General features: G+C 45.6%; 2 protein-coding genes across 2 annotated transcripts in view; both read right to left on the bottom strand.

The window, feature by feature from the left end:
- LOC125759472 (uncharacterized) overlaps positions 1-25895 on the bottom strand; it is a 60529-nt gene that overhangs the window by 14793 nt on the left and 19841 nt on the right. The gene's annotated exons all lie outside the window — the stretch shown is intronic.
- LOC125759576 (uncharacterized) lies at positions 5804-22240 on the bottom strand. The gene is made up of 3 exons (XM_049418552.1): positions 22033-22240; positions 18765-19027; positions 5804-6331 (listed from the first exon to the last, which is right to left on the bottom strand). Exons 1-3 carry the CDS (start codon positions 22228-22230, stop codon positions 6124-6126), a joined length of 669 nt encoding a protein of 222 aa, XP_049274509.1. The 5' UTR covers positions 22231-22240; the 3' UTR covers positions 5804-6123.

Here is a 25895-nt window from a genome sequence, read left to right as displayed (position 1 = left end):
ATTTATGCGACTGGCCACTCTGCTGAACAACTGAAGATTATAAAACCACATTTTTGAATATTGATTCTCAACGCTAGAGCACAACCTTCCTGTCCACAATCATCCATGAGGAGCTCTCTGTAAGCCGAAGAAATAATGTTGGCAGCGCACATCAAACAGAGAAACCGCTGCTCCACAAGGTCTTCTTCTCAATTATAATAGAAGTTGTACTTTACCTTCCTTGTCTCAAGCTTTCTTCCATGGTTGATCGTATATTTTTAAGCAGAGTTGTGGGTGAAAAAGCCTCTTGCGCGAACTTTTCTGCATAGCGACTATCTTTTGATACAGCGCGCGCGTCTCGACTTACTTGTTTCGTGCACTGCCTCAGACCAACACACACCTCTCGCCGCTAGACTGCGAAATCGCGGGAATATTTGTGAGTACATAGTGGCTCTTTAACAAATATTAATGAATTGCTTTAAACGATTCAGTAGAAGAATTCGGAATACTCGAGTTAGCGCTTCCTTAGTCTTAGTAAAATAGCATTATATCCCCTCAATTACGGCGAAATGCTAGAGGCCCGTCTACTTTGAGGTCCCCAACGGCATCCCTCATCATTGTATCGCGGATTTAAGACGTAAACCCCCGACAATAATTTAGTTAATAAAGTTGCCCTCGCGCTGCCAGATGCTTATCTCGTGGTTAGCTCAATTGGCAGAGCTACCGCTCCGCAGAGGCGTGGGTCGCGGGTTCGATCACCGGACAAGCACCAATTTTTCGTCAACTAAGCAGCCTTACGTTGTGAGAAATCTCTAAGGATTTCTGAGTGTGTGCAAGTGAGTGTAGTCGCACTTGCACAGTGGAACTCGCCGGAATTCACCGACGCTCGTCTACACAGCTTGGAACCCGTCTTCGGAAGGAGTAAAAGATGTCATATATACAGTGAACATCAAAGACAACATGAGTTCATTAGTCAGAGAACGTCACACGAACGCTTGAATGACAATGCACTGTGGATATGGCATCCTTCACTGAATAAAAATCAGTTGTGTGTCTGCACACGTGTCGTCTTCTCTTCTTCGGTTGTCCGTGTCTCTAGCACAGTTAAAATTATTTTAGGATGAACTTACACCACCCAGCCCTATTTGGTGCTCTACATAGCGACAACCACGTAAGCATTAGACACTCAGACTCCACATCGTTTGCTGATAAGCACGTCGAACAGCTCAAGACAGCACGTTAGTTCCACCCAGAGTTGTACGTAACGCCTTACAAGTAATCGATTACTTGTAATCAATTATATTTTCTTCCAGTTTTGTAATATAATCGATTACATTTTCTAAACTGTAACGTTCTGCGTAAATTGATTACTGTTTCTTTGAAGTGATTACCGGTGGCCCAAAATCCAGTTGTCACCAGCCTTCTACGGCAGTTGACGTCCACAAAAATACGCGATCGCAGGGTAGAGACCCCCGTCCTGCCATACGGGTGCCGGGCTACAGGGGCCCAAGAGTCGATATCCTTCAATCACCCAAACTTACTAGTGAAGGGCGATGCGAAGAGGTTCACCAACTATTGATCGACGAACATCCCCTGCTATGGTTCCACACCAGAGGACGCATCTGATGTTCCAAGGGAATCACCTACCGGAGATTTTTTTCTTTTCCTTGGCCTCAACTGCAGCGCCTCACCCGAGTGCCAGCAACATCGAAGCGCGACGCTTCATACAGGACGTGGACTTTAGCATCGAAAGACTGCGCAACTACGAGTTGGTGCACTACTTTTTAATACCGCCCTACCCTCCAGCACATCGTTTGAGGGAGTGTTCCGTGTAGCAGCTGACCTCCTAAAGACGAAACGTGGAAGAATCAGTGACTACAACTTTGAAAAACAATTCCTGTTGAAAGTTAACAGCGTTTAACGTTATACCACAGAAGCCACAGCAAGCCACCCGGCCTTGACGCAAACCTCCAGCCTGCTTTCTACCACGTATGCCACAGCAGTTCGTTGTAGTTTGAGTAAACCTTTTGTTACTGTGTTACGGCAATAAAATTTTGAAGGGAAGTAAGGGAAAAGTAATCGATTACATTTCTCTTAAATGCTCTGTTTTCAGAGGCTGTTATTGACTACTACAATCAATTACATATTAAAGGTAGTAATTGTAATCTCTTACTTATTTTCTGTAACGTGTACAAGCCTGGATCTACATGATTATGAAGATTGGTACATCCGAAGTAAGGTAGTTAAAAACGGCAACGTGAAATTGAGTGGTCCGTGCCGAAAATTTAATTTCTCCGTCAAGAAATTGTTATGGCCAAAATATTTCTGCGTCTTATGAAAGAGACTTAAGCTTTACTGCACTAAAAAAACTTGTTCGATGGGTTTGGTAAAGATTGTTTTTTTTATGCAGCTTGATTACACGATCATTGTTTTAATGGCATGCGTATGCCAAAAGAAATCAATATAAATATGCCACGGAACTAAAATTTAAAAGCTCGTGAAAACAAACTCGTGAGTGTCCTATAACTCGTTAAATAGTAACTTTGATAAAATGTAAAAGAAAGCTTACGCTACAACCTTTAAGTAAAAGAGGAAAAATATAGTCTAAAATGTGCCATTATTTTCTGAATTTACGATACCTAGTGCACGTCGGCACAAACTCTCAACCTGATCACGGTGTGGCGCTTATTTGGTATGGGAGTTTTGCAAAACGATAGCTGTGAAGACCTTACCAATGAGATCTTCCGATTGTGTGACTGGAACCGCAGCTGAAAGCATCATGACGATAACTATTAACGACATGTTGGCCATCATCTTTTACAGAACGCTATGGCAACAGCCGTTCAGGTGCGCTTGCTGGAGCATTCTGATATGTCAACGCGCTTGCATAGTGATGCCATTTATAGTCGATCCGCATGCTTCTTTAGCTAAGACCTACTGCTTCCCGTTTTAGGTTAGAGTTTATTAAAGAAAAAAAAAACCTGAATAAGCGTTGATGATTTCACTACTGTAAAATAATATTTGGTACTGCAGAATACTAAACTGCAGAAACTGCAGAAAGGAGAGCAGAAATGTGTCCACGTGTACGATAACAATAAAATGAATACTATCTCGGCGGACTTGCCTTGTGTCATTTACGCCTGAAACTCGGAAGTGTGTGTGGCTAATAAGTGAAAAAGTATTTGTTTTCTTCTCACGTCTGTGTGGTTCTAAGAATATTAACAGATGCCCTAAACGAAAAATAAAAAAAGAAACACTCGCGGAGTAATCTTGCATATTAGCGCTTGCATAAATATATTTGACGATGGCGTGAACGTCATTCCTCTGATAAAAACGACGTCGCACCTAATGTCTGTTGCAGAGAAGACATCGCATTGCATTCAGCACGCATTCGCGATTCCCGCTCGAAAGAGAACGGCACTTACATGACCACCTAATTATCTGTGTATCCCCCGAATAGAATTTGAAGAGCAAGTACTTTTCGCAGCATCTTGTATACACGTGGAGCTCTCGAGTGCTCAATACGATAGTATTAGGTAATGAGCAGTTACCCGTTAGAATTGAGCCCTAATTGGCCCGGCAGATCTCGTGCTAAACTGCATCAAATGCCACGTAATTAAGGTTCCGCCGTAATTCCTCTGTTTGGCAGCTTGCGCGAGAAGTTCAGTCACGCGATGAGTAGCACAAGAGCGGGTGCCAGAACAACACGATGCAGAATTTTGTAAATTAATATTGATCTCCTCACTTAAACTGTGAAGCTGGTTAGGTGACAATGTTTGTGTTTTTACATCGATTACAGAGCCTTGTATACCTTCGAGCGTGTGGTTGCCAGGCAATACGGGCCGTCGCTTTTCAAGGTCACTTCATACAGGGTGTTTTTTTTTAGACAATACAGGTTTTTGATAACAATAGTTGACAGTAAGTCTCCTATCGTTTTCCCTTACGATGTCTACGTCGAGGCGGAGATACTTCGGCGCAGCTAAAATAAAATTGACGCGACTAATTAATTCAACTAGATAATTAACTTTTTAATTATTTGTTTGAGCGGAGGTGTTGATATTAAAAAGTTGTGGTGCATGGAAATTTATGGCATAGCCACTATTTCGTGTCAGCGGGAAGGTGATTTCACTCACTTGCTGTTTCACTCAGTTGAAAAGATTCGAAAAATGTTTTCTTTTAGAAACGGCAGGACCTATCTTATGGCGATCTTCTGAGCGACCTACCTTATAGCGATCTACCTTATTCGGGTGTCGGCGGCCGCATTTTTGATGGAGGCGAAAACGCTGGAGGCCCGAGTACTTAGATCTATGTGCACGTAAAAAAAACCCAGGAGGTCGAAATTTCCAGAGCCCTCCACTACGGCGTCCCTCATAATGATATCGTTGGTTTTGGACGTTAAACCCCAACAGTAATTGATTTTGTTGACCTATCTTATAGGCCCAGTGCACTGCAGCTTTGACTGAACAAGTGGCGCCACCCACGGCGCGGCGCGCTACTAATCAGTCGTGGCTGAAAGCGGGTGCGTACGGTATCCTTTGGTGACAGTTTCCTCCCCAAAGCCGTGAACACAACTGCCGGCGTAAAGATCATTGCCGGGAAAAATAGTGCTTTTATTTTAAATATCTGCCCGCGTGTTCACTTCCGCGGAATCCACACAATGAACCGCGCTGCACGTTCCTCAACGTCATTGCATAAATCGTGCCCAGAACAAGTCACGACGGTATCACGCGCGCGGTCGCTACTGGTGCCGCTGAATGTCCTAGCACCGCAGCGCCACCATACCAGCTGTCGAGATCCATAGCGATGAAGAATGTGATGAGACATATATTGCGGTGATAAAATAAATGTGCCATGAAGAACGCGATGGTAAAATATTCTATGAAATAAGTTCAAGCAGCCAAAGTTCCCACGTGCTGCCAGTGATGGAAGGGAAAGGCAGGATTTCATGGCTGTTTCGCTAGTAGCGCGATTGTATAATCACGGAGCTAAAAACTAGCAGAGCTGTTTTGAACAAGTTTCAGGACATTAGTTGGTTTTACATGCATATGACCACACACTGAAGCAGGCTGTTGAAGATGATGTCTTATTCAGGCTAATAAAAGTATTGGTTTAACTGAGGAGGTATCAGCGGAAAAGTTGCGACGGAAGTATCCGAGCATGCGGTTGGCACTGTTAATCGTGTTTTTAGCGTGTACTGTGCAGTTTACATTGCAAGATGTATTACTGGCACGAGCAACGATCAGAATTGTTGTTTCTTTGTGAAACACTTCCGATCGGTAGATACTTCCGGTATGCCGAATATTCAGAATAAAGATTTAAACATATGAAACTGGCTGATATCGATGGTTCTGGTTTGAGGTAGCAGATATATTCGGTACATCTGATATCGGAACAGAAGTTTACTTAAGACAAGGCCCGATTAACTGTCAGGATAATTAATACAAATAAATTGGATGAGTTGATTGAAAGAAAATGCGGCTTTGTTTTTAGCAGTTGGGATCGTCGCGGCACTTGGCAGAGCATTTCCCCACCACGCGATTCTTTCTACGTGGCTTCCGAGATCCGCTTCTGCAATGCGACGAAATGGAATGTTAGCCCAAAGAGTACACCAGGGCACACCAACGCGGACATGCGAGTGCCACTGTCAGATACCTCAGTTGCGAAGTCAGAACGCCTTCCATTTTTAAAACAAATAACGGTCCCTCGTGAAACGCTGTTGGAGAAGTAAATAAGCGGACAGTAATTGTTTATTGTATATTCTCTCACTTAGTTCCATCAACAATATTTAGCATCAGTTGGACACACCAATGGACACCTTAGGCAATGGACACCTTGGACACTTTTGCAGGGGCAACTGAGTTGCCTGTAATGACAGAAGTTTTATTCGGGGTTCAGTTCATGGTGGCTAGGCGCGTAGTGCTTGAACTTCGTGCACGTGTACGTGTTGAAACCAATAATATTTATCGCCGGTTTGCGTGGATAGTATGCATCGACAAAGGTCAGGAGATATCGTTTTCCTTAGGTAATAATGGCATCGGCTCGTCCCTTTGTAGCTGAATTGAAGAAAAAAAAAACGAAACCTTGTGCAAAGCGAGCAAATTCGCCTATTTTCTATAAGTCGTGGCGAATGTCGTAACACTTTCATCACAGTGCAGCGAAAAATTCACAGAGAAATGCCACCCAGGAGGCAGCAAGACCCGCCGCCAAAACGATGAACGGAAGCATGAAGACATTCATTTGCAGCGGGTACCAGACATCTTGAGGTGCAATGGTTCTTGATCGGGGATAGGCACGATCCCAGTATCGCTTCGCCATTTTGTCTTTCAGTCCAGTTGCGATTATTCTCATTGCCCTGCAATACACAGAATTTAGACAAACAACTTGAGCAATTGAAGATGCAACATGCAAAATGGTAGCAATTCACGTGAAAGAGTTTACCATGTATAGGGAGAAAGGCGAGGGAAGAGATCTGCGCAACGCTTAGATTCCACAAACTCGTTCTGTGATATATGAGCAAACGCCATTCCGTATGAATTGGCGATGCGTCCACGGTTATCACAAAGTAGTTACCGTGGTGCTTCTCTACGTCGCTTATGCCAATTACTGGCTGGGACGTCGTCTTGTCAATCATTTGAGATGTTCATAAGAGGGCGACCAATTAACATAAAGTGTCAGGGCAGAATAGCACTGAAACTTGAACAGACCGACATATCGCCTTGAAGACACTGCCGTCTTCGTACACAGTGCTAAGCGTGTACGAAATAGGGGACCTTTAAATACAAACATTAATTGTACCGTCCAGGTGAGTGCGAAGGCGCGTCTCCTGGCAACGTGAATGTCGCCGACGCGATATTGTTAGTGCAGAGCGCACCATCCTCAAAGGTCCCCTTCGGGCCGAGCCCGGTAGTTTGAGGGACAACTATAGCAACGAAGCTCTCGGATGACATAGGGTGATTCCACGTGAGATCGAACAAACGATGGCTGGCCGACCTCTTAAATTTATTTCAAAATTTTATATATTACTGCCTGATGAGTGAAAAGAAGAGATGCGCAGTTTGTTTTGCCGTCAAAACTTTTTGCGAAGCACAGGAAATCAATAATGACGAAGAGGTGGAGTCAAGCGCTCATCCGCTCTGCTGTTTTAACGCGATAGCGTTAAAGAGCTCGTATCGCAGAAATTGCGCTGTCGGCGTCGGGGCCGTTGGTTGTGAGCGAAAAATCATCATGTCCGTGACCGAAAAATCGAAAAAGCTGCAAATAAAATAAATAATAAAAATGTTGGGTCCGAATGAGAATCGAACCCAGGCCGTCTGCGTGGCAAGCAGGTGTTCTACCACACAGCCACGCCTCTGCTTGGAGCTGCACTGAAAGTAAGAGAGAGAGAGAGAGAGATAAACTTTATTTACAATAAAAAAAAATTTCTTTTGGGGGGAACCCTAGTCGAGGGCCCCACTGGCCTTGGCCGCCCGTTCAACCTGGTCGATCAGCGCTTGCTGATCGGCCAGGTCTGAGCTGGACAGTCGCGCCTCCCACTGCTCCAACGTGTGTGTTGGTATCGTGCCTGTGTGTGTCAGGTGTGGGGGGTGTTTAGAGCAGCCCCAGGTAATGTGGTAGAGTGTAGGGCTTCCTCCGCACCAGGGGCAGGAACTTCGATAGCGCGTAGGGAACATGGCGTGTAATCTCTTTAAGTGGGGATAAACCCCAGTTTGAATTTTTCTCCAATTTATTGCCTCCTCTCCTGTTAGGCGTTTGTCGGGAGGGGCGTATACTTGTCGGGTAAAACGCTGATGGGCAAGCAGGTCTTTTGCGATTGTGGGGTTGTAGGTGTCAGAAGGCGCGGGGGTTCGCAAATCTGCTGAGGGGGCCAGAGCCTGTGCTCGGAAAGTTAATGCACGAGCCGCGGCATCCGCCCTCTCATTTCCCTCCAACCCTGCGTGAGCCGGGCACCAGAAGATTGTATGGTCGTTATTGACGCGATGCTTTATTAAACCACGGCATCCACTGGGAATTCTGCCTCGTAATAAGAGACGACAGGCTGCCTGAGAGTCCGTGACGATGGTGCTGTCATGTCCTTTACGTTCAGCGGTATGTATGGCCAGCGCGATGGCCCTGGTTTCCGCCTCCGCCACTGAGGAGTCTCTGAACGAGAGCGCATTTACTATTTCAGCATGTTTGTCAATCACCACCGCGACAAAGTTTTGATGGTCATGACGTTTCTTTAGAGGAAGTGGTTGCCTGTAGGAAGCGACGTCCACATAGTAGACGTCTTCCCTGTTCAGGCGGCGCAGGAGTGCGCGGAGCCACGCTGTGTGAGCCCTACGTCTCCCCTTATGGCGCTCTGGGTGCATGTTCCTCGGCAATGGGGCCACGTATAAGTGGTCCCTGTCCGATGGATCAAGCTCCTCGAGCTCCTTGCCCACATGCTGCGGGTAGGGTGGAATTCCAACCCTCTTTAATATGTCTCTGCCCGCTACGGTCTGGCTGAGTCTCTCTCGTTGTGTTATCATAGTCGCCGCAGCGAGTTCACTGTAAGTATTGTGGATGCCTAGCGCCAGTAATTTCTCTGTTGATGTGCTTTGGGGAAGACTGAGTGCCGTTTTGTAAGCTGTTCTAATTATTGAATCCACCTGTGATTCTTCAGTTTTGTTTAATGAATAATAAGGAAGGCTATAGGTGACTCTGCTAATTATTAAGGCTTGCACCAGCGTGATGGTGTCTGTCTCTTTCATTCCTTGTTTATGATAGGTAATTCGACGAATCATTTTCGCTACATTGTTGGTAGTGGTTCGTAGAGCCCGTATCGTATGGGTGGCCCGCCCATTCTGCTGTAACCAGAAGCCCAGTATCCTAAGTTTGGGTACCTCCTGTATGCGGTGACCGTCAACGAAAAGCTCCACGAGTTCTTGTGTTTTTTTGTTGCCACTGCGTGGTGGCAGTATACGAATGAATTCGGACTTTTCGGGTGCGCATTGCAGACCACTTTGCCGAGCGAAGGTAGACACAGCGTCAGCGGCCTGTTGCAGTGTCCATTCTTTGTTTCCGAGCGATCCTTTAGAGGTCCATAGCGTAATATCGTCTGCATATACGGTGTAGCCGAGGTCTGGTATTTGATCTAGGCGTCTGCAGAGATCTAACATTGCTAAGTTGAAAAGTAAAGGGGATAGTATTGCGCCTTGAGGGGTTCCTTTACTGGGCATCTCAAAATTTTCTGATCGAATGCTACCTAGGCCTATTGTTGCGGTCCTTCCTGTGAGGAAGTTGTAGATGTAGGTGAAGACTCGTTTACCACAATTTATATCCTCCAGACCTCGCAATATGGCCTCGTGAGACACATTGTCAAATGCGCCTTTCAGATCTAACGCCAGAATTAGATTTTCATTTCCGGGTGCTACGTTGTTAAGTACTTCGTCCCTCAGCAACAAAAAGGCATCTTGAGTGGATAGACCTTCTCGAAAACCTATCATTGTGCGGGGGAAAAGGTTGTGTTTTTCTATGTAGGTTTGTAGTCTGCGTTGGATGACTCGTTCGAACAATTTGCCCAGACAGGACGTCAGAGCTATAGGGCGAAGGCTGCTTAGTGACGGGATTTTACCTGGTTTGGGGATTAGGATGATGTGTGCTTCTTTCCATTCTTTGGGCATTTCTCCCGTTTCCCAATATTGAGAGTTAAACATCTCCGTCAGACCGTCAAGAGTAGAGCCATCTAAGTTTCGCAGTATACTATTGGTTATTTTGTCTGGGCCTGGAGCTGTGTTTTTTCGCGCCGATCTAGCTGCGGCGAATACTTCAGCCTTTGTGATTGGGGCATCTAGTTCATGGTTTGGTTGACCCTGATAGTTCCTAGGACTTGTGCACTGGCGGAGACCAGGGGTCGTACTAGCGTATGTGTCCTTAAGTGTCTGAATGAGTTCTTGTTCTGAGCCTTCAAATGAATCTATTATCTTCCTTACCCGGTGCTCATTTTCCGTCTTGGTTTGTTCTGGGTTAAGAATACTTCTTAGTATCGTCCATGTTTTTGAGGTGCTTAATGTATTCCGCAAAGAACTGCAAAACTGAACCCAGTTATCTTGCTCCAGCTTTCTTGCATATTCGTTAGACTCCTGTGCTAGGGCTGAGAGCCGCTGCTGCAACTTTTTGTTTAACTTCTGGCGTTTCCAGCGTTTTGCTAATTTTCGCCTATCGTCCCATAACCTTAATAGGTGGCGATCTACCACAGGGTATTCCATTGTGCGAGTAATTTCTTTAGAGGTGCTTTTATGAGCCTCTTTAATCTGTGCTACCCATTCTGTTATGCTTGTGGGTGCGTCATTTGAGTTGAGGGATCGTTGATGTTTACGGAATTTATCCCAATCTGTTAAGATTATTTTGCCCAATGCCTTGCGGATTTTCGGTGAGTTTAAGGCTGTGCAGATGATGTCGTGATCACTGCCCAGATTTTCACCAAGGTTTGTCCAAGTTGCATGTTGTGCATTGCTGGTTAGAGAGAGGTCAGGAGCCGTGTCTCTGCTGACACTATTGCCAGTTCGTGTAGGGGTATCTGGATGGTTTAAGATAGAAAGGTTTAGGTCTTCTATCGTGCGTTCAACCAGTTTTCCTTTGGGGGAGTCAGTGGCATAACCCCACGAAATTGCGGGCGCATTGAAGTCGCCCACCACCACAAGTGTATCCCTGGCGCCCGCCACACGTTTGGCTGCCGTTAAAATTGCTGGAATGTCAGAGCCTTTGCTCTTTGGCGAACTATATATATTAAGGATCCAAGTTCTGGTTTTCGCTTTTTTGTTCGGTAGGACGCCAATTAGAAGAAAATTAGTGTCGAGTTCTGGTACGCCTATAGATTTTTGAATCGCCGTGACCTGCCTGTGCACCAGCGTCTGTACTTTGGTGTTTTGGGGCTCCCCCAAGACGTAATAGTTGCGTAGTTTAGCGGGTTGTGTACCCACCTCTTGTAAGCAAATTACGTCTGGAGGGGTTATAGAGTTTTGAATGAAGTTGTGGAGTGCTGCCGCTTTGTTTCGAAACGAGCGGCAGTTCCATTGCCAAATGTCAATGTTTTGGGCCGGTGTATTTTGCTTGCTAAGGAATGTCCTGCTAGCCATGTTTCCTACAAGTGATTTATTTCTTTAACTCTGCTGGCAGATCGGTGCCAGAGGTTTGCGATTCATCATTGTCTATACGGCTAGCTTTTGCGCCTTTCAGTTTTAGCGTGGTTCCGGTTCTTTTGTTGAGTTGTCGCTGCATGGAGCCCAAAGCTTCCTCGGTGTAGCACCTCTGAGTTTCTAGTTCGCTGCGTAGTTTTTCCTGTCGTTCATTGAATTGTTCGGCGAAATGGCGGAAATGTTCTAAGAAAATGTCTTTAATATCGTTCGCGGTCAGGTTATTTCCTATGGATGGGTTGTCGAGCGTTGGTATTGCCACTTCCATAGCTTCTGCAGCAACTTGCTTTTGTTGCTGGGTTAAGAGCGGTGCTGTTTTAGATGGTTCAAGATGTTCTAATTGATTGATTTTGTTAGTTAGTTTGAGTTCTAGTTCCCTTATTCTGCGAAGGGAGTCCTGTCGTTCGGTCTGCAGTTGTTTTTGAAGTTTCTGAAGTTCCTTTTTTAACGAATTGTTCTCCTGTTCAAGCTGTGATAGATTTTTGTGTTTCGGAGCAGCGGAAGAAGCGATATCTGCCCACCTCAGCTCATGACTGGACGGAGGGTTCTGGTGATCAGCCGTCTTCCTAGAGGCTTTCTTGGTTTTCTTTTTCTTCATTTTCTTAGCTGTCGGTGCTGAACTGGTTGAGGAGGTGTCGTCTTCGGTAGTGGTGAATTCGTTGCCTGCCGACTGGGAGCGAGATAGAGAGCGGGGCTGACGCTTTGTGGCCTCAAGTTCATTTCCAGATGAGTCAAAGTCCTTATCAGAGCTGAACCATTTCCGTCGTCCGGCGGTACCTGTGTGTTTTTGCGCAGATCGCGGCACGTGTCGTCGAATTGGCTTGAGCTTCTTTTTGCAGTGAGTGTCGCCAGTTAGGTGTGCCTCCCCGCACAAGGCGCACTGTAACTCACAGGTGTGGTCTTGTTCCGGGTTTTCTGTCCCACATCTTTCGCACGCAGGGTTCTCTGGATGAGGGCAAACGTCGGAGCGGTGACCTAGCCTGTTGCAGACTTTGCAGACTTGCTTGGTTGGCTTGTACGGGTAGCATGGTTCTTCGCCTCCGTAGTAGTTCACGTATCGAGGAACGAAGTCTCCATCGAATGTGATAACTGCAGTCTTTGTTTGTCCCAGCATTCTGGCATGCAGAATTTTAACTCCTTGAGTTCGTACTCTGAGATGAGCCAGGAGTTCTTCTGAAGTGGTACCTCTGTCTACTCCATGTATGACGCCTTTGCTGACGCCTTCTGGTGCAGCCACGTAGGCGTTGACCTCGTGCATCTGTCCTTGGAGGTTTATTTTATCCAGCTTTCGTATTGCATCAGCAGCCTGCTCACTTGGCGTGCTAACTATAATAATGTTGGATCCGTGGCGAAGTCTAGTCAAGATGTCTCCATCTTTGCATTTGTGGGGATCTCCACATGCAGCGACTATTGACCGTGCAATATCATGGTTGTTATAGTTGCTAACGAGTAGGCCTTTCTTGGGTCTAATAATTACTTTGATGTCACTCTTAGGTAGTGGCGGCAATTTCCGTCGGATGGGAGGCTTGCCTGAATTTCTAGCGCGAAAGCCTTGCGAAGCTTCTTCCTTATTGCATAAAGGTTTGTTGGCGTTCTTCTCTTGACAGCTGACTTGGTGCAGGCTGACACTTTCCTTGTTGAGCTGTTTTTTACTGCGTTTCCGCATCACTATGTTCCAGTTGCCGTCGTTGTCTTGCGCCGCTTTGTGCGCAAGCGGAGTCTCGTGGCGTTGAGTCGTAAAATCCACTTGAGTTTCTTGAAAATCCATTGAGGGTTCATCGCTGGCACCAGCGGAGGGAACAAGGTGATTTTCGGGACCACTAGAAGGTCCTGGAAGCGAAGTTGAACTCATTGCTGTCGCCAGAATCGTCGACAACGCCTAGGCTTGACGAGGGCTATGCATTCCCTATGGCGGGACGCATGGCGCGTCTGGCTTGGCGAGGCCGCCGCCGCCGCCGCCGCCGCGTCGATACACTCATTCAGAGCTATACTTTCTCGCCATGAGACGCCCAGGAGGAGTAGAGTAATAGCAAAGCGCAAGTCGGCGTCGAATGAAGTGTAAACAGCGGACCGAACGCGCGGCCAGTTCAGGCCTTCTGCTGCCGAGATCTAAGATAGGCAAGCGCATCCGGCTACCGATAGCTTTGCTTTTCTTTCCTTTGACGTTCCATATTTTGCTTGGCCACCGGAGCGCCGCATTCATGCTTTCTACTGATCGCAACTGGCGCAGCGCAGCTTTTCTGGCAGCAGCGTGCGTGACGCGAGCACTCATAGCTCCCTTATAGAGTTCTCATCTTGCTTCCATCTCCGCCTTGTTATCAGCGCCTAGCTGCGATGCGAACAGAGGGCGGATAGAAAAGCGAAGCTCCACTGCACGTGCGTTCAACTCACCCGAGAGGTGTTGCTGTTTCGAACTCAATCGATATGTGGACGCGAAAAGTAGCTCTCACTGCGCCGTCTCTTCCAAAGAGCATCTCGGGTGCGAGCACGCCTGCTTGGTAGCCCCGCGCTCATGGTAGCTGCAGTGACCAAACAAATTCAAAATAACGTCTTCAGTGCCGCCGACACCTTTCTCGGTAATGCTGGCCTTTTAATAAAAAGAAATTCAATCCTGCCTGCATTTTATACAATTTCTGGGCAAGAAGTCGGAATTGCCAATCCTTGCCTAAGGGTCTCATTTGAGGGGCCGTAACTATTAGTGAAACGAAATTATGCAATATGTTTCAGTGACTGTGAAAGCTGATGTGGAGGGCAATAAGTGAACAAAGTTTAAGAAATATAAAAAATGTCTTTTTTTTTTGTTGTCGTCAGAAGTTTCCATTGTTCGGTGTTTTCTTGAAATTAGCCCGATCGTATCTCTTTACTGAAAAGTTATATAAATATAGGATTCGGCAGTTTGGTAGATAAGTATGCGAAAATGAGGAATTTTTGTCGCTCTGCTATAAGGCTTTTTTTACATAAAGACCTTCAAGTTAAAGAACATAATGTTTTTTGTGGCCCAATTTTGAGGGTTTTTTTTTTTAAAAACAATCTACACTGCATATAAAAACTAAAAATACCTGAGCAGAAGCAAAAACGTGCACTTATTGAGTTACAGAAATTTCAGCTACCCAACTTTAATATATTTTGTGCAATTCATAACGAAAGTTGGCCAAAACAGCAGAGCGGATGAGCGCTCCACTCCACCTCTTCGTCATTATTGATTTCCTGTGCTTCGAAAAAATATTTGGCGGCAAAACATATTGCGGATCTCTTCTTTCCACTCGTCAGGCAATAATATATAAAATCTTGAAAAAAATTTAAGAGGTCGCCAGCCATCGTTTGTTCGATCTTACGTGGAATCACTCCATAGTGATATGGAACAGCGATGCACTAAACATCACATCACAGTGATATAGTCACAGATTGTACATCATTGGTACGACAGGTAGCTTATTACAATTAACGTGGATAATTCCTTCGAAAGGATGGACGTGCCCTCAGTCATTTGCCTTCAGTTTCTACGGATTGCCTCCGGCCAATGAAGTTACCCAATATAAGACACCTGTGCGTGCCCCCGTTATCAAAAATAGCAAGGTAACCAATGATTCAGCCAGCGGCGAGTCTATGATGCGCCGTGTCCTCTTCAGTGGTGAAAAGCATGCAGTGAGTATGCGCGTTTCCTACGAGCTTCAGAATTGTGTGGGTTGTACGCGTTCTAACAAAAACTTGGAAGCACAAAGGAACAGGACAAGAAAAGGCGGGACTCCTGTTCCTTTTTGCCTCCAAATTTTTGTCAGACCATGCACCATCTAGCCTAAGAACGCTTCTTAGTACGCGTCCTAATTTCTCCTTGATTGACTGACTGAAATCACAGCTGCAGGGCGACGTTCGTGGGTTATTTCGCGTGCGCGTTAGGTACAACCTGTCGGTAAAATTATCGTGGAACAATTGTTTGTTCTACAGCTGCTCTGGTATTTTGGAACACAACATCCATTCACCCCTCAATTAAAAAATCAGTCAGTAATAAATTCACACAGAACAGTGCGCACAAACCATGCCGTTAGATTTTATGGCACTGAAAATTAAGTAGTCGGCGAGATCAGACAATATTATAAGCGGAAAAGATGTCAGAAGCGAGGGTTATCAATAGAAAATGGACACTCCGATTACCACATCCATGGCGCCGTTTATGGCCATAGGCGCCTCTCGCACCCAATATTTATTCAGATATGAATTCTTAATTTTTTTATCACGTGAAGTGCCAGTACCACAAGTGTTACATTCATTTCAAATAGGGGGTGGTCGTTTTGAACATGCGTTAGAAAACCATATTGGGGAAATATTAGCAGTCTTAAAGTGTGTAACTTAAGAACCTATGTATATGCAAGAGAAATGCCTGGAATGGTTGCTAAAATAATTTTCTGCGCTTTCGTTGCATTCACACCATCATACATTTTATCTTAACGAGTTTTTGTTATCTTCGTTGTTGACGGACTTTCGGTATATATCGCGAAAAACAAAACTGTTTCTAACAACCGCACATTGTTTTTAACAGTACCCTACACATTTTGTTCCATATTACAAGTGCCCTTACTAATTCAACCACCGGTAGCGCATATTAAATTATTTATTGCCTTGCCAATGATTATATGTACGATATGAAAAAAATATGTATGAAACCCCACAGCATGATCTATGAGCCCCGATCTCCAGGATCAACTCCTGGCGATCCAGCAAGCCCAGGAAGCTACCGAGAGTCAAGATATCTTTAGTGCTCCAGGCTCGGCCTGGACACAGGCTATCAACTTTCAAGATATTTAATAGAGCTCTCTGATTCACTCAAGTACCATGCCAGGTTCTTCAACGTTGCGTTAAAAGTAGTAAAAATGACATCACAGTCTTAAGCCTTCAACTCTAAGAGAAACTGACTTTATAGATACGGCTCTCGACGTAAGCATAATTTTAGGAAAGGTGTCAAACCAAGACCTTTAATGCTATGTTCAAAGCTTAAAAGCCGTTTCAGAGAAATCTACAAAACGGTACAGCAGTTTTGACAGCTATTACCACATAGCTACAAGATATCTAGCAAAACATTTTGTAGTCCTCTCCAAGACAACTAGAGCAAGAGCTTTAGCTCAGCTTCTTTGCCACGGTTTCTTTCAAGGCCTCCTATGACATGACAATAATTTTATTTTAGTCTTGGGGAACTCAGGTCTAGGGAGCCGAAAGTCCCCTAACGTCAAGTTGGTGGCTCCGCCAACGATGGGACCGGGAGTCGAAGTCCCGCCGCGATGTCGTGGGCCCTCTTGACGGTCTGGAGTCTAGTGTGGAGATTGCTGCTCTTCAGGAATTCCTCCCATCGCCTCTGCGTGATGCGTGGAGAGCCGTTAAGGGCTGGGCACAGCCAGATCGTGTGTGCAAAAGAGCATCAGTCATGGCCACATTTGGGGCACAACTGTGAGTGGTCAGAGTCACTCCTATTAAGGAATCCGAGGAATGGGATACGAAGGAGTTTCCAGAAGTCTGACGGTGCTACCCTGAGGTTTGTTGAATTTGGGGTGGAAATTTTCTTCTGGCCAAACGGTAGTGGGAAGCAAGGTGTGGGAGCGGGCTAGTTGGTATTCCATACTGCTAAAACTTTAGCGCAAAACGAGCACAGCGGACAAGGAAACGACGAAGACTCGTGCACCAATTCGCAGGCAGCAGTGCGTAAGAAGGTGGCTGTGATTCCATACCTGTATGGTATATCGCACAATCTGAGAAAGATTGGTCAAAGAGCGGCGATATCAATTGTGTTTTCAGCGCCTAATAAGTTGTAGCAGTTATGTGCCAGAACCAGTCCGGTAGGAAGGCCTTCCAATAGCTGCAAAATTAGGCACCGAAACAAATTTGTCGAATGTGTGAAGGGCGTAGTGTATCACATCCCTTTGTCTTGTGGTCAAAGTTACGTCGGACAGACAGGCAGATGCCTGAATGTGAGATTGCTGGAGCACAATCGGAAAGTGAAAAAAGGCAGTGATGGTTTCTTGGCGGCTCATTGCGCAGAATTTAAAATCGTGCCTTTTTTTGACAGTACATCAGTGTTGGCATCTCACCCTAAGAATAGTATCAGGCTCATCATTGAGGTGGCAGCGATTGCTAATGGAAGCTGCATCAGCAAGCCATCCATCGCACTAACAAAAAAGGAACTAGATTACTTAAATTCACCCGCACGTGTAGGTCCTGCGTAGTTTTGCTGCTTTTTATTTATATAAGTGTCCCCTTTTGCGTTGACTGATATCTGTGTAATCACATGTGAGAGGTATATGTGTGTGTTGCTCTAATAAACGATAGTTGGAAGTTAGCGCTTGTCTTCGTCGTTTCTTTGTCCGCTGTGCTCGTTTTGCGCTTCAGCTTTAGCATAGTGGGAAGCAACTTCGTAGGAAGTACATAAAGGATATTCGTAGATGGCGACCTCACTACGAGCCTGGCTATCCGCGACAGCACGGTACGTGAAATCGCGCGCTATTCGGTGGGCCTGCTCGTTGGGATTACATCCGAACGGGTTAACTGTGCCGTCTAGATGGGCTGGGAACCACGAGATGTGGTACTCTCCTTCGCTGCTCTCCCGGCCTATACCCCAAATTTTTCAGTACATTAGCCGGAGTTTACGAGTGCAAGTGCACTCTAATATAGCATCAGATGTAGCATAAAAAGGAGGGCTGTGCGAATATTCGAGTTTCGAGTTCGAATCAAATAGTTACTAATCGAATATTTCGATTCGACTTTCGAATACATAGTACTCGAAGTTTTGAATAATTCGACAGGACAGATATCTAAAACGCGACAAAGGCCAATGCTGCAACTTGGTTAGGGTGGGGTGGCTACAACTAACGATAACGTTGCCGTTCGTTCAAATTTCACCGACATCCTGGTTCAAAAGCGAGCGCATGTTAATCTTAAAGAAGATTATGTCATTTCCGCACGTAGAAAAACACACGAGAGAACTGTCAAATCCTTCACAACATCGCTCCCGAAATGAAGGCACGGACTTCTTGCGTTGTTCGGTCGCATATGCCCGCAAGCGAAGTAACGCGACCTGACTTTGGCCTGCGAATCACTCGGTTACTGGCTTTGCTTGTGAAAATTTGTTCACGCTGGGCAGTCGGCACTGCCGCATCGCACCACTAGTTCAGAAACTCCCATCGCTCCGGCGCGCAGTTAACATGTTGCTTTGAACGGGCCCCCGAAGTCTTTTGGGCCCGGAGCACATATGGCGATGAAGCACAACATTACCTTTGTCAGATGAGCTGTATTGCGCGACCATAGGGAAAGAAAACAAGCTACCGTATCCCCCTCTGTTAGGAGGTTAGGAGTGGCGCTGCTGACTGGAATGGCGGCTCTTCTATCAAAATGCGTACGCGCTCATAAAACTTGAAACAAAAACCACTCCCAAACAACTGCGTAGCGAAGCGGGCAGCACGCCGTAACGTCCCTGATTTTTCCTTTGTCTTGCCGTAGTTGGCGGTACACATTTTATGTGAATATACTATTCGATATTCGTTATCTTTGGCCACTGTTCGGCACTATTTGATTCGAATTCGATTCGAGATGAAATTTCACTATTTGCACAGCCCTAATAAAAAGAATTGTACAGGAGCGATGTCTCACGCATTGTCCATGAGTTCCTTGTAAGGTGAAGCTTTAGGGAGGAATATCGATGCCGGGCACATCACGTCATCAGCAAAAACCCGGGAGATCTGAACTTGGTCTTCGCAGGAAGCGGCGTAGTTCTCCAAGTAAATAGATGATCCAAAGTAGACAGCTTGTCGTTCTCTGGTCCGCTTGAGACAGGCGTCTGGGGTGATTGTTTTAAACTGCGACCAGTTGTGCACTAGATTTCTGAGCAGCGTCACTGATGAGTGATTCGAATGCTGCAAAGGATGCAAGAATATACTAGTCACTCACTAGGGACACTGATACTCTAATTAATCGATGTTACTCGAAATGTTGAATCAGTGAGAACATTGCATTGTTACTCTTATTTTAACGAAAGTGAAATGCGTCCTGTTCCGCCTATTTATCAACAAGCGGTTCACTGTGGCTGATCGGCTAATATAATGTTTTAGGTCCTTGACGTCCATAAGAAAGGAGACGCCAAGGGCTTCAAAAAAGTTGCAGTTTCGTCGCAAGGGCGAAACAATGAAAGCGATATGAACGAATCAGAATGTTCGTTCGATATGAAAGTCAGAAAGCTAACATGTGACCTGGCGTAATCCAACAAAACGCTGGGGCAAGGAAACGCGGCCGCTGCAGCGAGCGATGCGAACTTCGTGCTGTCTACGGCTTTAAGGTAAACTTTGCAATGAGAGCACAAGTACAAAAGTATGAGCAGACTGTCGGTATTCTCTAAAGATAACGGCGAGCGCGACCACGGGCGACTACGCTTGGCTGTTCAAATTACACAATATCTGCCGCAGCCCCCCCCCCCCCCCCCCGGCATCCGGCACCGTTACATGTGCCGACCGGCCTCCGCTTTTGTTCTCTGCTTGAGCCGTGAACGTCAGCAGCCCTAGTACGCTTTCACTCACACATAGAACATACCATGTGCGGTGTGATGCTATCGATTTGGACTTTATAATGAACATCACTCCAAGGGCGACCACAAAAATGCACCTGGAGAGTGCATGTAATTGTTATCTGAATAAATTTCAGGCCGATCTGTTTAATGTACGTAGCTTCAAAGGTAATCGTTAGTACTAATTTTAAGCTATAAATACGTGAACGAAAGGACCTAGCAGGATTTCGTACAGGCTAGTCGAGTATAGACCATGTTCACGCTATCAATCAAGTGATAGGAAGGTCCCGAGAATATAACAAGCCCTGATATATAACCTTCATAGATTACGAGAAGTCATTCGATTCGGTTGAAGCCTCAGCAGTCATTCAGGCATTACGCAACGGGGGTGTAGACGAACAGTGTATAAAAATACTGAAATAAATGTGGATCAGCTGAACAACCAAGATACTCGTCCACAATGAAGGCAATAATAAAAAATTGTAGTGGCTTAGCTCGGCTATGATAGGATATTCGTAGCGTGAGCTAAGGTTCCGCTGAATATTCTTAGCTCTCCTGGTTGTCAAGGATTAGCTTGATTATGATGCTTACTGCTGCTTGAATGACACACACACACACGGTATACGCATTACCTGACACATGTATATTTACTTTTTTTGCTCAACGTCATTTCTCTTTTGCCACACAGGCGGCTAGGTGGTCAGTGTAGTAACACGCTGCCGTCTCTATGGCCCCTCCGCCGGGTGCAGCGTGAGACTTGGCTACTGCGCAACGGAGGCGCACAGCTGAGCGCGTGCCGGCGCCAGTGCGTCTCCCCTATGACGCCATTCCTCTGGAATGCGCAGACCCGCGAGGCCCGCGCGGCGGCAGCGGCTCTGGCGCGGCAGCTAGGCACGCGCCGGCGCCAGTGCGTCTGCCGCGGCTATGATGTCACTCCTCTGGAATGCGGAGACCCGTGAGGCTCGCGCAGCGGCAGCAGCTCCGGCGCTCCAGCTGTGCGCCGTGACGTCACTGCTCTTGGCGCAACTGCAGCACGTCTCTCGATAAGCCACGCGAAACTGCTCAGCCTCGGCCAGTGTAGCTAACGCTACAAAACTGCCATTAAAGAGGGTGTGAGGTATGTTCTCTTCAGAGCTATTCACCACGTGTTTACAGGAGGTTTTCAAAGATTTGGATTGTGAACAGTACGGCATAATGGAGAATACCTCAGTAACCAGCAACTCGCTGATGATTGCCTCGCTAAGTAACTCAGGGTACGAATTCCAAAGTGTGATTGTTGGATTTACAGGCACAACATAATGGTGGGAATAGGAATTAATGTACAAAAAATTAGTGTTCAACAGTCTCGTTAGAGCACAACGCTTTGAGATAGGTAGCGAGGCACTGGAAGTAGTACAGTAGTACGTCTAGTTAGGACAGGTAGTAACCGCAGATCTGAACCGTGACACTGAAGTTACCAGAAGAATAAGAATAGGGTGGAACGAATTTTTATGCAATCTTGAATGTCCATTTACCAGTATCTCTCAACAGAACAGTATGCAACAGCTGTATCTTACCGGTGCTTACAAACGGGGCGGAAGCCTGGAGGCTCAAGAAAGAGGTTGAGTTAAATTGAGGAAAGAGTTCAGTGATTCATGGAAAGGAAAATGATAGCTGTAACCCTAAACGACACAAGGTACCTGCGTGGGTCAGAGAAGAGACGCAGGTCAAGGTCATCTTCGTGGTAATAAAGAAGAAATGGGCATGGGCAGGGCATGAAGCCAGGAGGGAAGATAACCACTCGTCATTAAGCGTATTCGACTGGCTTCAAGATGAAGACAAGCACCATGAGGGAAGACGGAAAACTAGGTGGGCAAATAAGATTTAGACTTTCGCAGAAAAAACGTGGCGTGGGCAAGCAAAAAAAAAAACTGCTTAATTAGAAAACCATGTCGGAGACGTTTGTCCTGCTGTGGACAGCAAGTAACTTGTGCTAATAAAGGTATTTGCGATTTTAATTAAGCTGTTTCAATGCAGCTGCCTGTAAAACTATAAGAATCAAGCGAAAAATTGCAATGTTTTGGGAGCATCGCATAATAGCTAGTAAAATAAGAACACGGAAACGCATATTAGCACCAATTTTACTGGATACACATCGCTGCTTAATTACTTGAATTTTTTTTCCATTAAAAACGTCTGAATTTTATCCGTGTACCATTTTAGATTTAGAAAATAGGAAGAATAATTTACATTACCGTTTTCGATTACAACTCGTATGTGCAATCTTCTTTCCACACGTAGTGCGATGCTGATACACAGACTCGAGAATACAAAGTAAATTTGCACAAACTCCGCCAGCTCAGGAGATCCAAGAACGCTTACCGTGATTACACCATTCACGAATGCGTATTTGCTCATGCAGAATTGCAAGCGTCCGCTGCGAAGAAACGCCAGAAGTCTTTCTTTAGTATCAGGAGCCTCTTCCATTATCGGTTTGTTCAAAAAACTGATGTATCCTCCAGTGAAGCAATGCCCGATGATGAATACCAACAGCAGGTACGCCATCAGCAATGTACGCATGCTGAGCTTCCTGCTGGATTTCACTGGTGCTGCAAAAAAAGCCAAATAAGAAAAGTGAATCTCAAGCGGCCGATTCCCAAATCAACAGATAGCATCAGGTATTCCGACTCAGGTGTTAAAATGAAGACGTTGTTTTGTGGCGGAAATCTGTTTGGCTTCGTGGCAATCGAAAGTAGGGCAAATAACGACAGTGACCTTGCGACGAAACCTTGGAACATTTTGTGCCCATGTCTTGCTTTTTTTTTTTCGCGAACACGTTTTAGCAAAATGGCACATATACACGTGTACTCATTATTTCTGCTCGTGTGACTGCTTGTTCCGCTGTTTATAGAAGTATGATCACGAGAGTGGCAAATTACCTCAAAAGGCCCCCACAGTATCAGGACCAGTTACAACGTACGGAGAATATTGTTATAATTACATGCATATAGACGGTTTTTATAACGTCAATGCGGTTAGGATACAAACGAGCTCTTGACATCAGTATTAGCTTATTACAACTGTTGAATGGGTAGTTCAGCATTCGCATGCTCGCGTACCACATGACGTTTAAGGTTAAGTGGTTAATAGAAACTGTCTTCCGCGATATCATTTTGCAAATTTATCTTCTAAAAGAATGAATTGTTCTCTCAAAGACTCAAATGTTAAAAAAATCACAGCATATCCACGGAGTGAATGATGATGAGTGGGCGAAGCTGCGGAGGTTCATCGGTAAACCGTGAATCTTCCGTGAATTCTGCCCAGTACATCATCACCGACGTGAGATCGGACGCGTTTATACTAAAGGTTCGATGAGTTATGACGACTTGCAGCTCACTTTAATTTTACATGTACGCTGTGAATTTTCATTGTTTACAAAACCATTGCTTTAGAAAACATCTGGCGCCTTTCATTAAGCAGCTGGCGTCTTTTCGTTTTGCTTTAGAAACATCTGGCGTTCTTTCGTTTTGCTTTTAGGAAACATCTGGCGTCTTTCGTTGGTTTATTTCATCAATCAACGGCGTTTTGAACAAAATTTTTATTGTTTAATCACGCACAGGAGAAATCTCACCAGACACTACCTTGGAGGTAAACAATGGCTGCTAATGGGAATGAGAGACAGAAGAAGTCGGCTTTTAGCTAAAACTTACACTTCTACTTCTACTAACGTTTCCTACTGGAACATGCAAATGGCTGCTAATGGGGAATAAGAGACAGAAGAATTCGGCTTTTGGTTAACGCGCACGCTGCGAATATTTTATTGTTCAACAACGCACAGGAAAAATCTCCCACCGGCACCACCTTGGAGGTCAAGATCTGGTACTAGCGTTACGACTGGTTACGCACTACGACTACGACAACTACGAGGGACGAACGGGTGCCGCCTTAAGGAGCTTCGCCCCTAAAACTGGGCAGATCCCACGTACCGTGGGAATCGATGTAATGCGAAGCAGGCGGCAGGAAGGTGACTGTGGTGTAATTTTTTACATTGAGCAAGACGTCCCGAAATGACGCTGATGATAGGCGCCAATAGTATACACACACAGACATGTTGAAGAGTCGCAAATGTCCTGTATAACCAATTGCTGACAGTTCCGTAACGATACCAACAGCAACATAGGTATCAGCAACGTCAGACGCGGTAAGCCGATATGTAGTGCTTATACTTGTCCGTTATGATGGAGAACGCGCACACACGTTTCTCGAACTCGTGTGCGTGTGTGGAAGGGGCCCTTGACAGTTCTCACGTAGGTGGCGGCGAGCGCAATGTGTTTGTTATTGTGATTTATATGCACGACGCAGACCTCGCCGACTCCGCTGCTTGTCTGTGTGTGTTCGGCGCCTTGCGGCCGGCGAAGTGGGAAACGGCCTACGTTGAAGTTGCGCATCGCCGTCTTATTATATGTGCCCACGCCTCCGCAGCCGGAATGAAGCCACGTGCTGTGGACGACGCAGTGGGCTTATCGCTCCAGGTTCCAGAAAGATCTAACACGCCAGTTTCTGTAAGCAGAGCGTCTTTTTCGAGGCCGTGCACGTGCGCGTGCGCAGACGTAAACCTGACATGACGCTTGTATCGTAGGAGTACATACGTAGTGTTTATTGCTTTGTTATAAAGTTAGATATCCGGTCAGTAGCCACAATTGACGTTGCACCGACGTTACGCTTGTATAAAGTGTTTTTTCAAAGCAGTTTCTAGACCTCGCGTGGGTCTGTGGTAGAATACCTGACTGTCACGCAGAATGCTTATGTTCGATTCCTGCTGGGATCCTAATTGTTATTCTTTGCATTCGTCGGGTCGGCGCTGCCGATGTCGGTTTTTCTTAACGCCCTCGCATTTAAGATACCAATGTCTGTTCTCGCCGTTCCTGCCTGGGTCGATATAAACTAGCAATCACCTGTGGCACATACCCGTATACCGTGGCCCGCGGTAAAAGGGTATGCGCCACACGTGTCTGGAGGAACAGGTTTGACGACGTACGCGACAGGATTTTCACGTTATTCACATCACGACCAGACACTCACATTCATGAAATCTTCTTATCCTTCCATGCCAATTTTGGTCTACACCAAGTTAAGGAGACGACCGGAAGAGCGCCCAGACGTAGGCGCCTAGATAGATAGATAGATAGTAGTCTAAACAACTTTATTAGGAAAGCCGTCGGTTTCCTAAGCGGATAGATAGATAGATAGATAGATAGATAGATAGATAGATAGATAGATAGATAGATAGATAGATAGATAGATAGATAGATAGATAGATAGATAGATAGATAGATAGAAACGGCCGTAGTGCCTGGGCCTCGCTAAGAAATGCTTTGCATTTATTAATTGAATGAATTGTGGCTGAAACATATTAGCGCAAGGAATAAAACGGAGAGCACGAGAAACCATTCGACCTTTTACGTTCTAACGCTCTTCAAACACTTCACATGAGGCTAAAAATGTCGCGTCTGAAGTTCCTTCACTGGTTATCAAATCGTAAATTTTATATATATTCCAGACCTTACGTAACCCTTACTGAATCCAGGAAAACGCGCCATTCTCCCTCCTTCACACTCTTCCCTTATGTTGCCAGGACTGACCTCTTTAAATTTTCTTTTTTTCCGCCGAGCTACTGAGGAATGGAACGAGGCACCTTTTCAACACATGGACTCACCTGAATCAATTCAGAATTAGATGCTGAGTATTTCCTTAAAGTGGCCCTGTACCTTCCATTACGCACGTTGTTTTTATCGGCCGTTTGCTTTCTATGGGCCTTGATGACGACTGTGGCACCAACGAAAGCGGCGAGAACGATGTGTTTGATATTTTAATTTGCTTCCGAAATAGGTTTCCGCGCCGATTGCAGCGTCGTACAACGACAATTTCTGTTACAGGAAGTGAGGTAGCGTGCTTGACTTATGCTGTTCGTTTTGATTGGTGGGAAATAAATAATATATAGTGCACGCTTGCGACGTACTCAGTATGTGGAATTTACTCATTTTAATCTGTTTAATGCTCGTTACAGCTGCGAAAAGGACACCAATTTGTGCATCGATTTTAACTTATCAGAAACTGCGACACAGATGTCGCTGCCGAACGGCCTACTCAAGGCGAAGCCGGCGCAGCCTTCATCAATACACTGTGCTTTGCATTTCTGCCTTACACAGATTTTCCATGTGCTCGAGGTGTCAGGTGTGTTTGCG

This window comes from Rhipicephalus sanguineus, chromosome 8, assembly GCF_013339695.2.
Source record: "Rhipicephalus sanguineus isolate Rsan-2018 chromosome 8, BIME_Rsan_1.4, whole genome shotgun sequence".
Lineage (NCBI taxonomy): Eukaryota > Metazoa > Arthropoda > Arachnida > Ixodida > Ixodidae > Rhipicephalus > Rhipicephalus sanguineus.
This window is presented reverse-complemented; position numbering and strand designations above follow the sequence as displayed.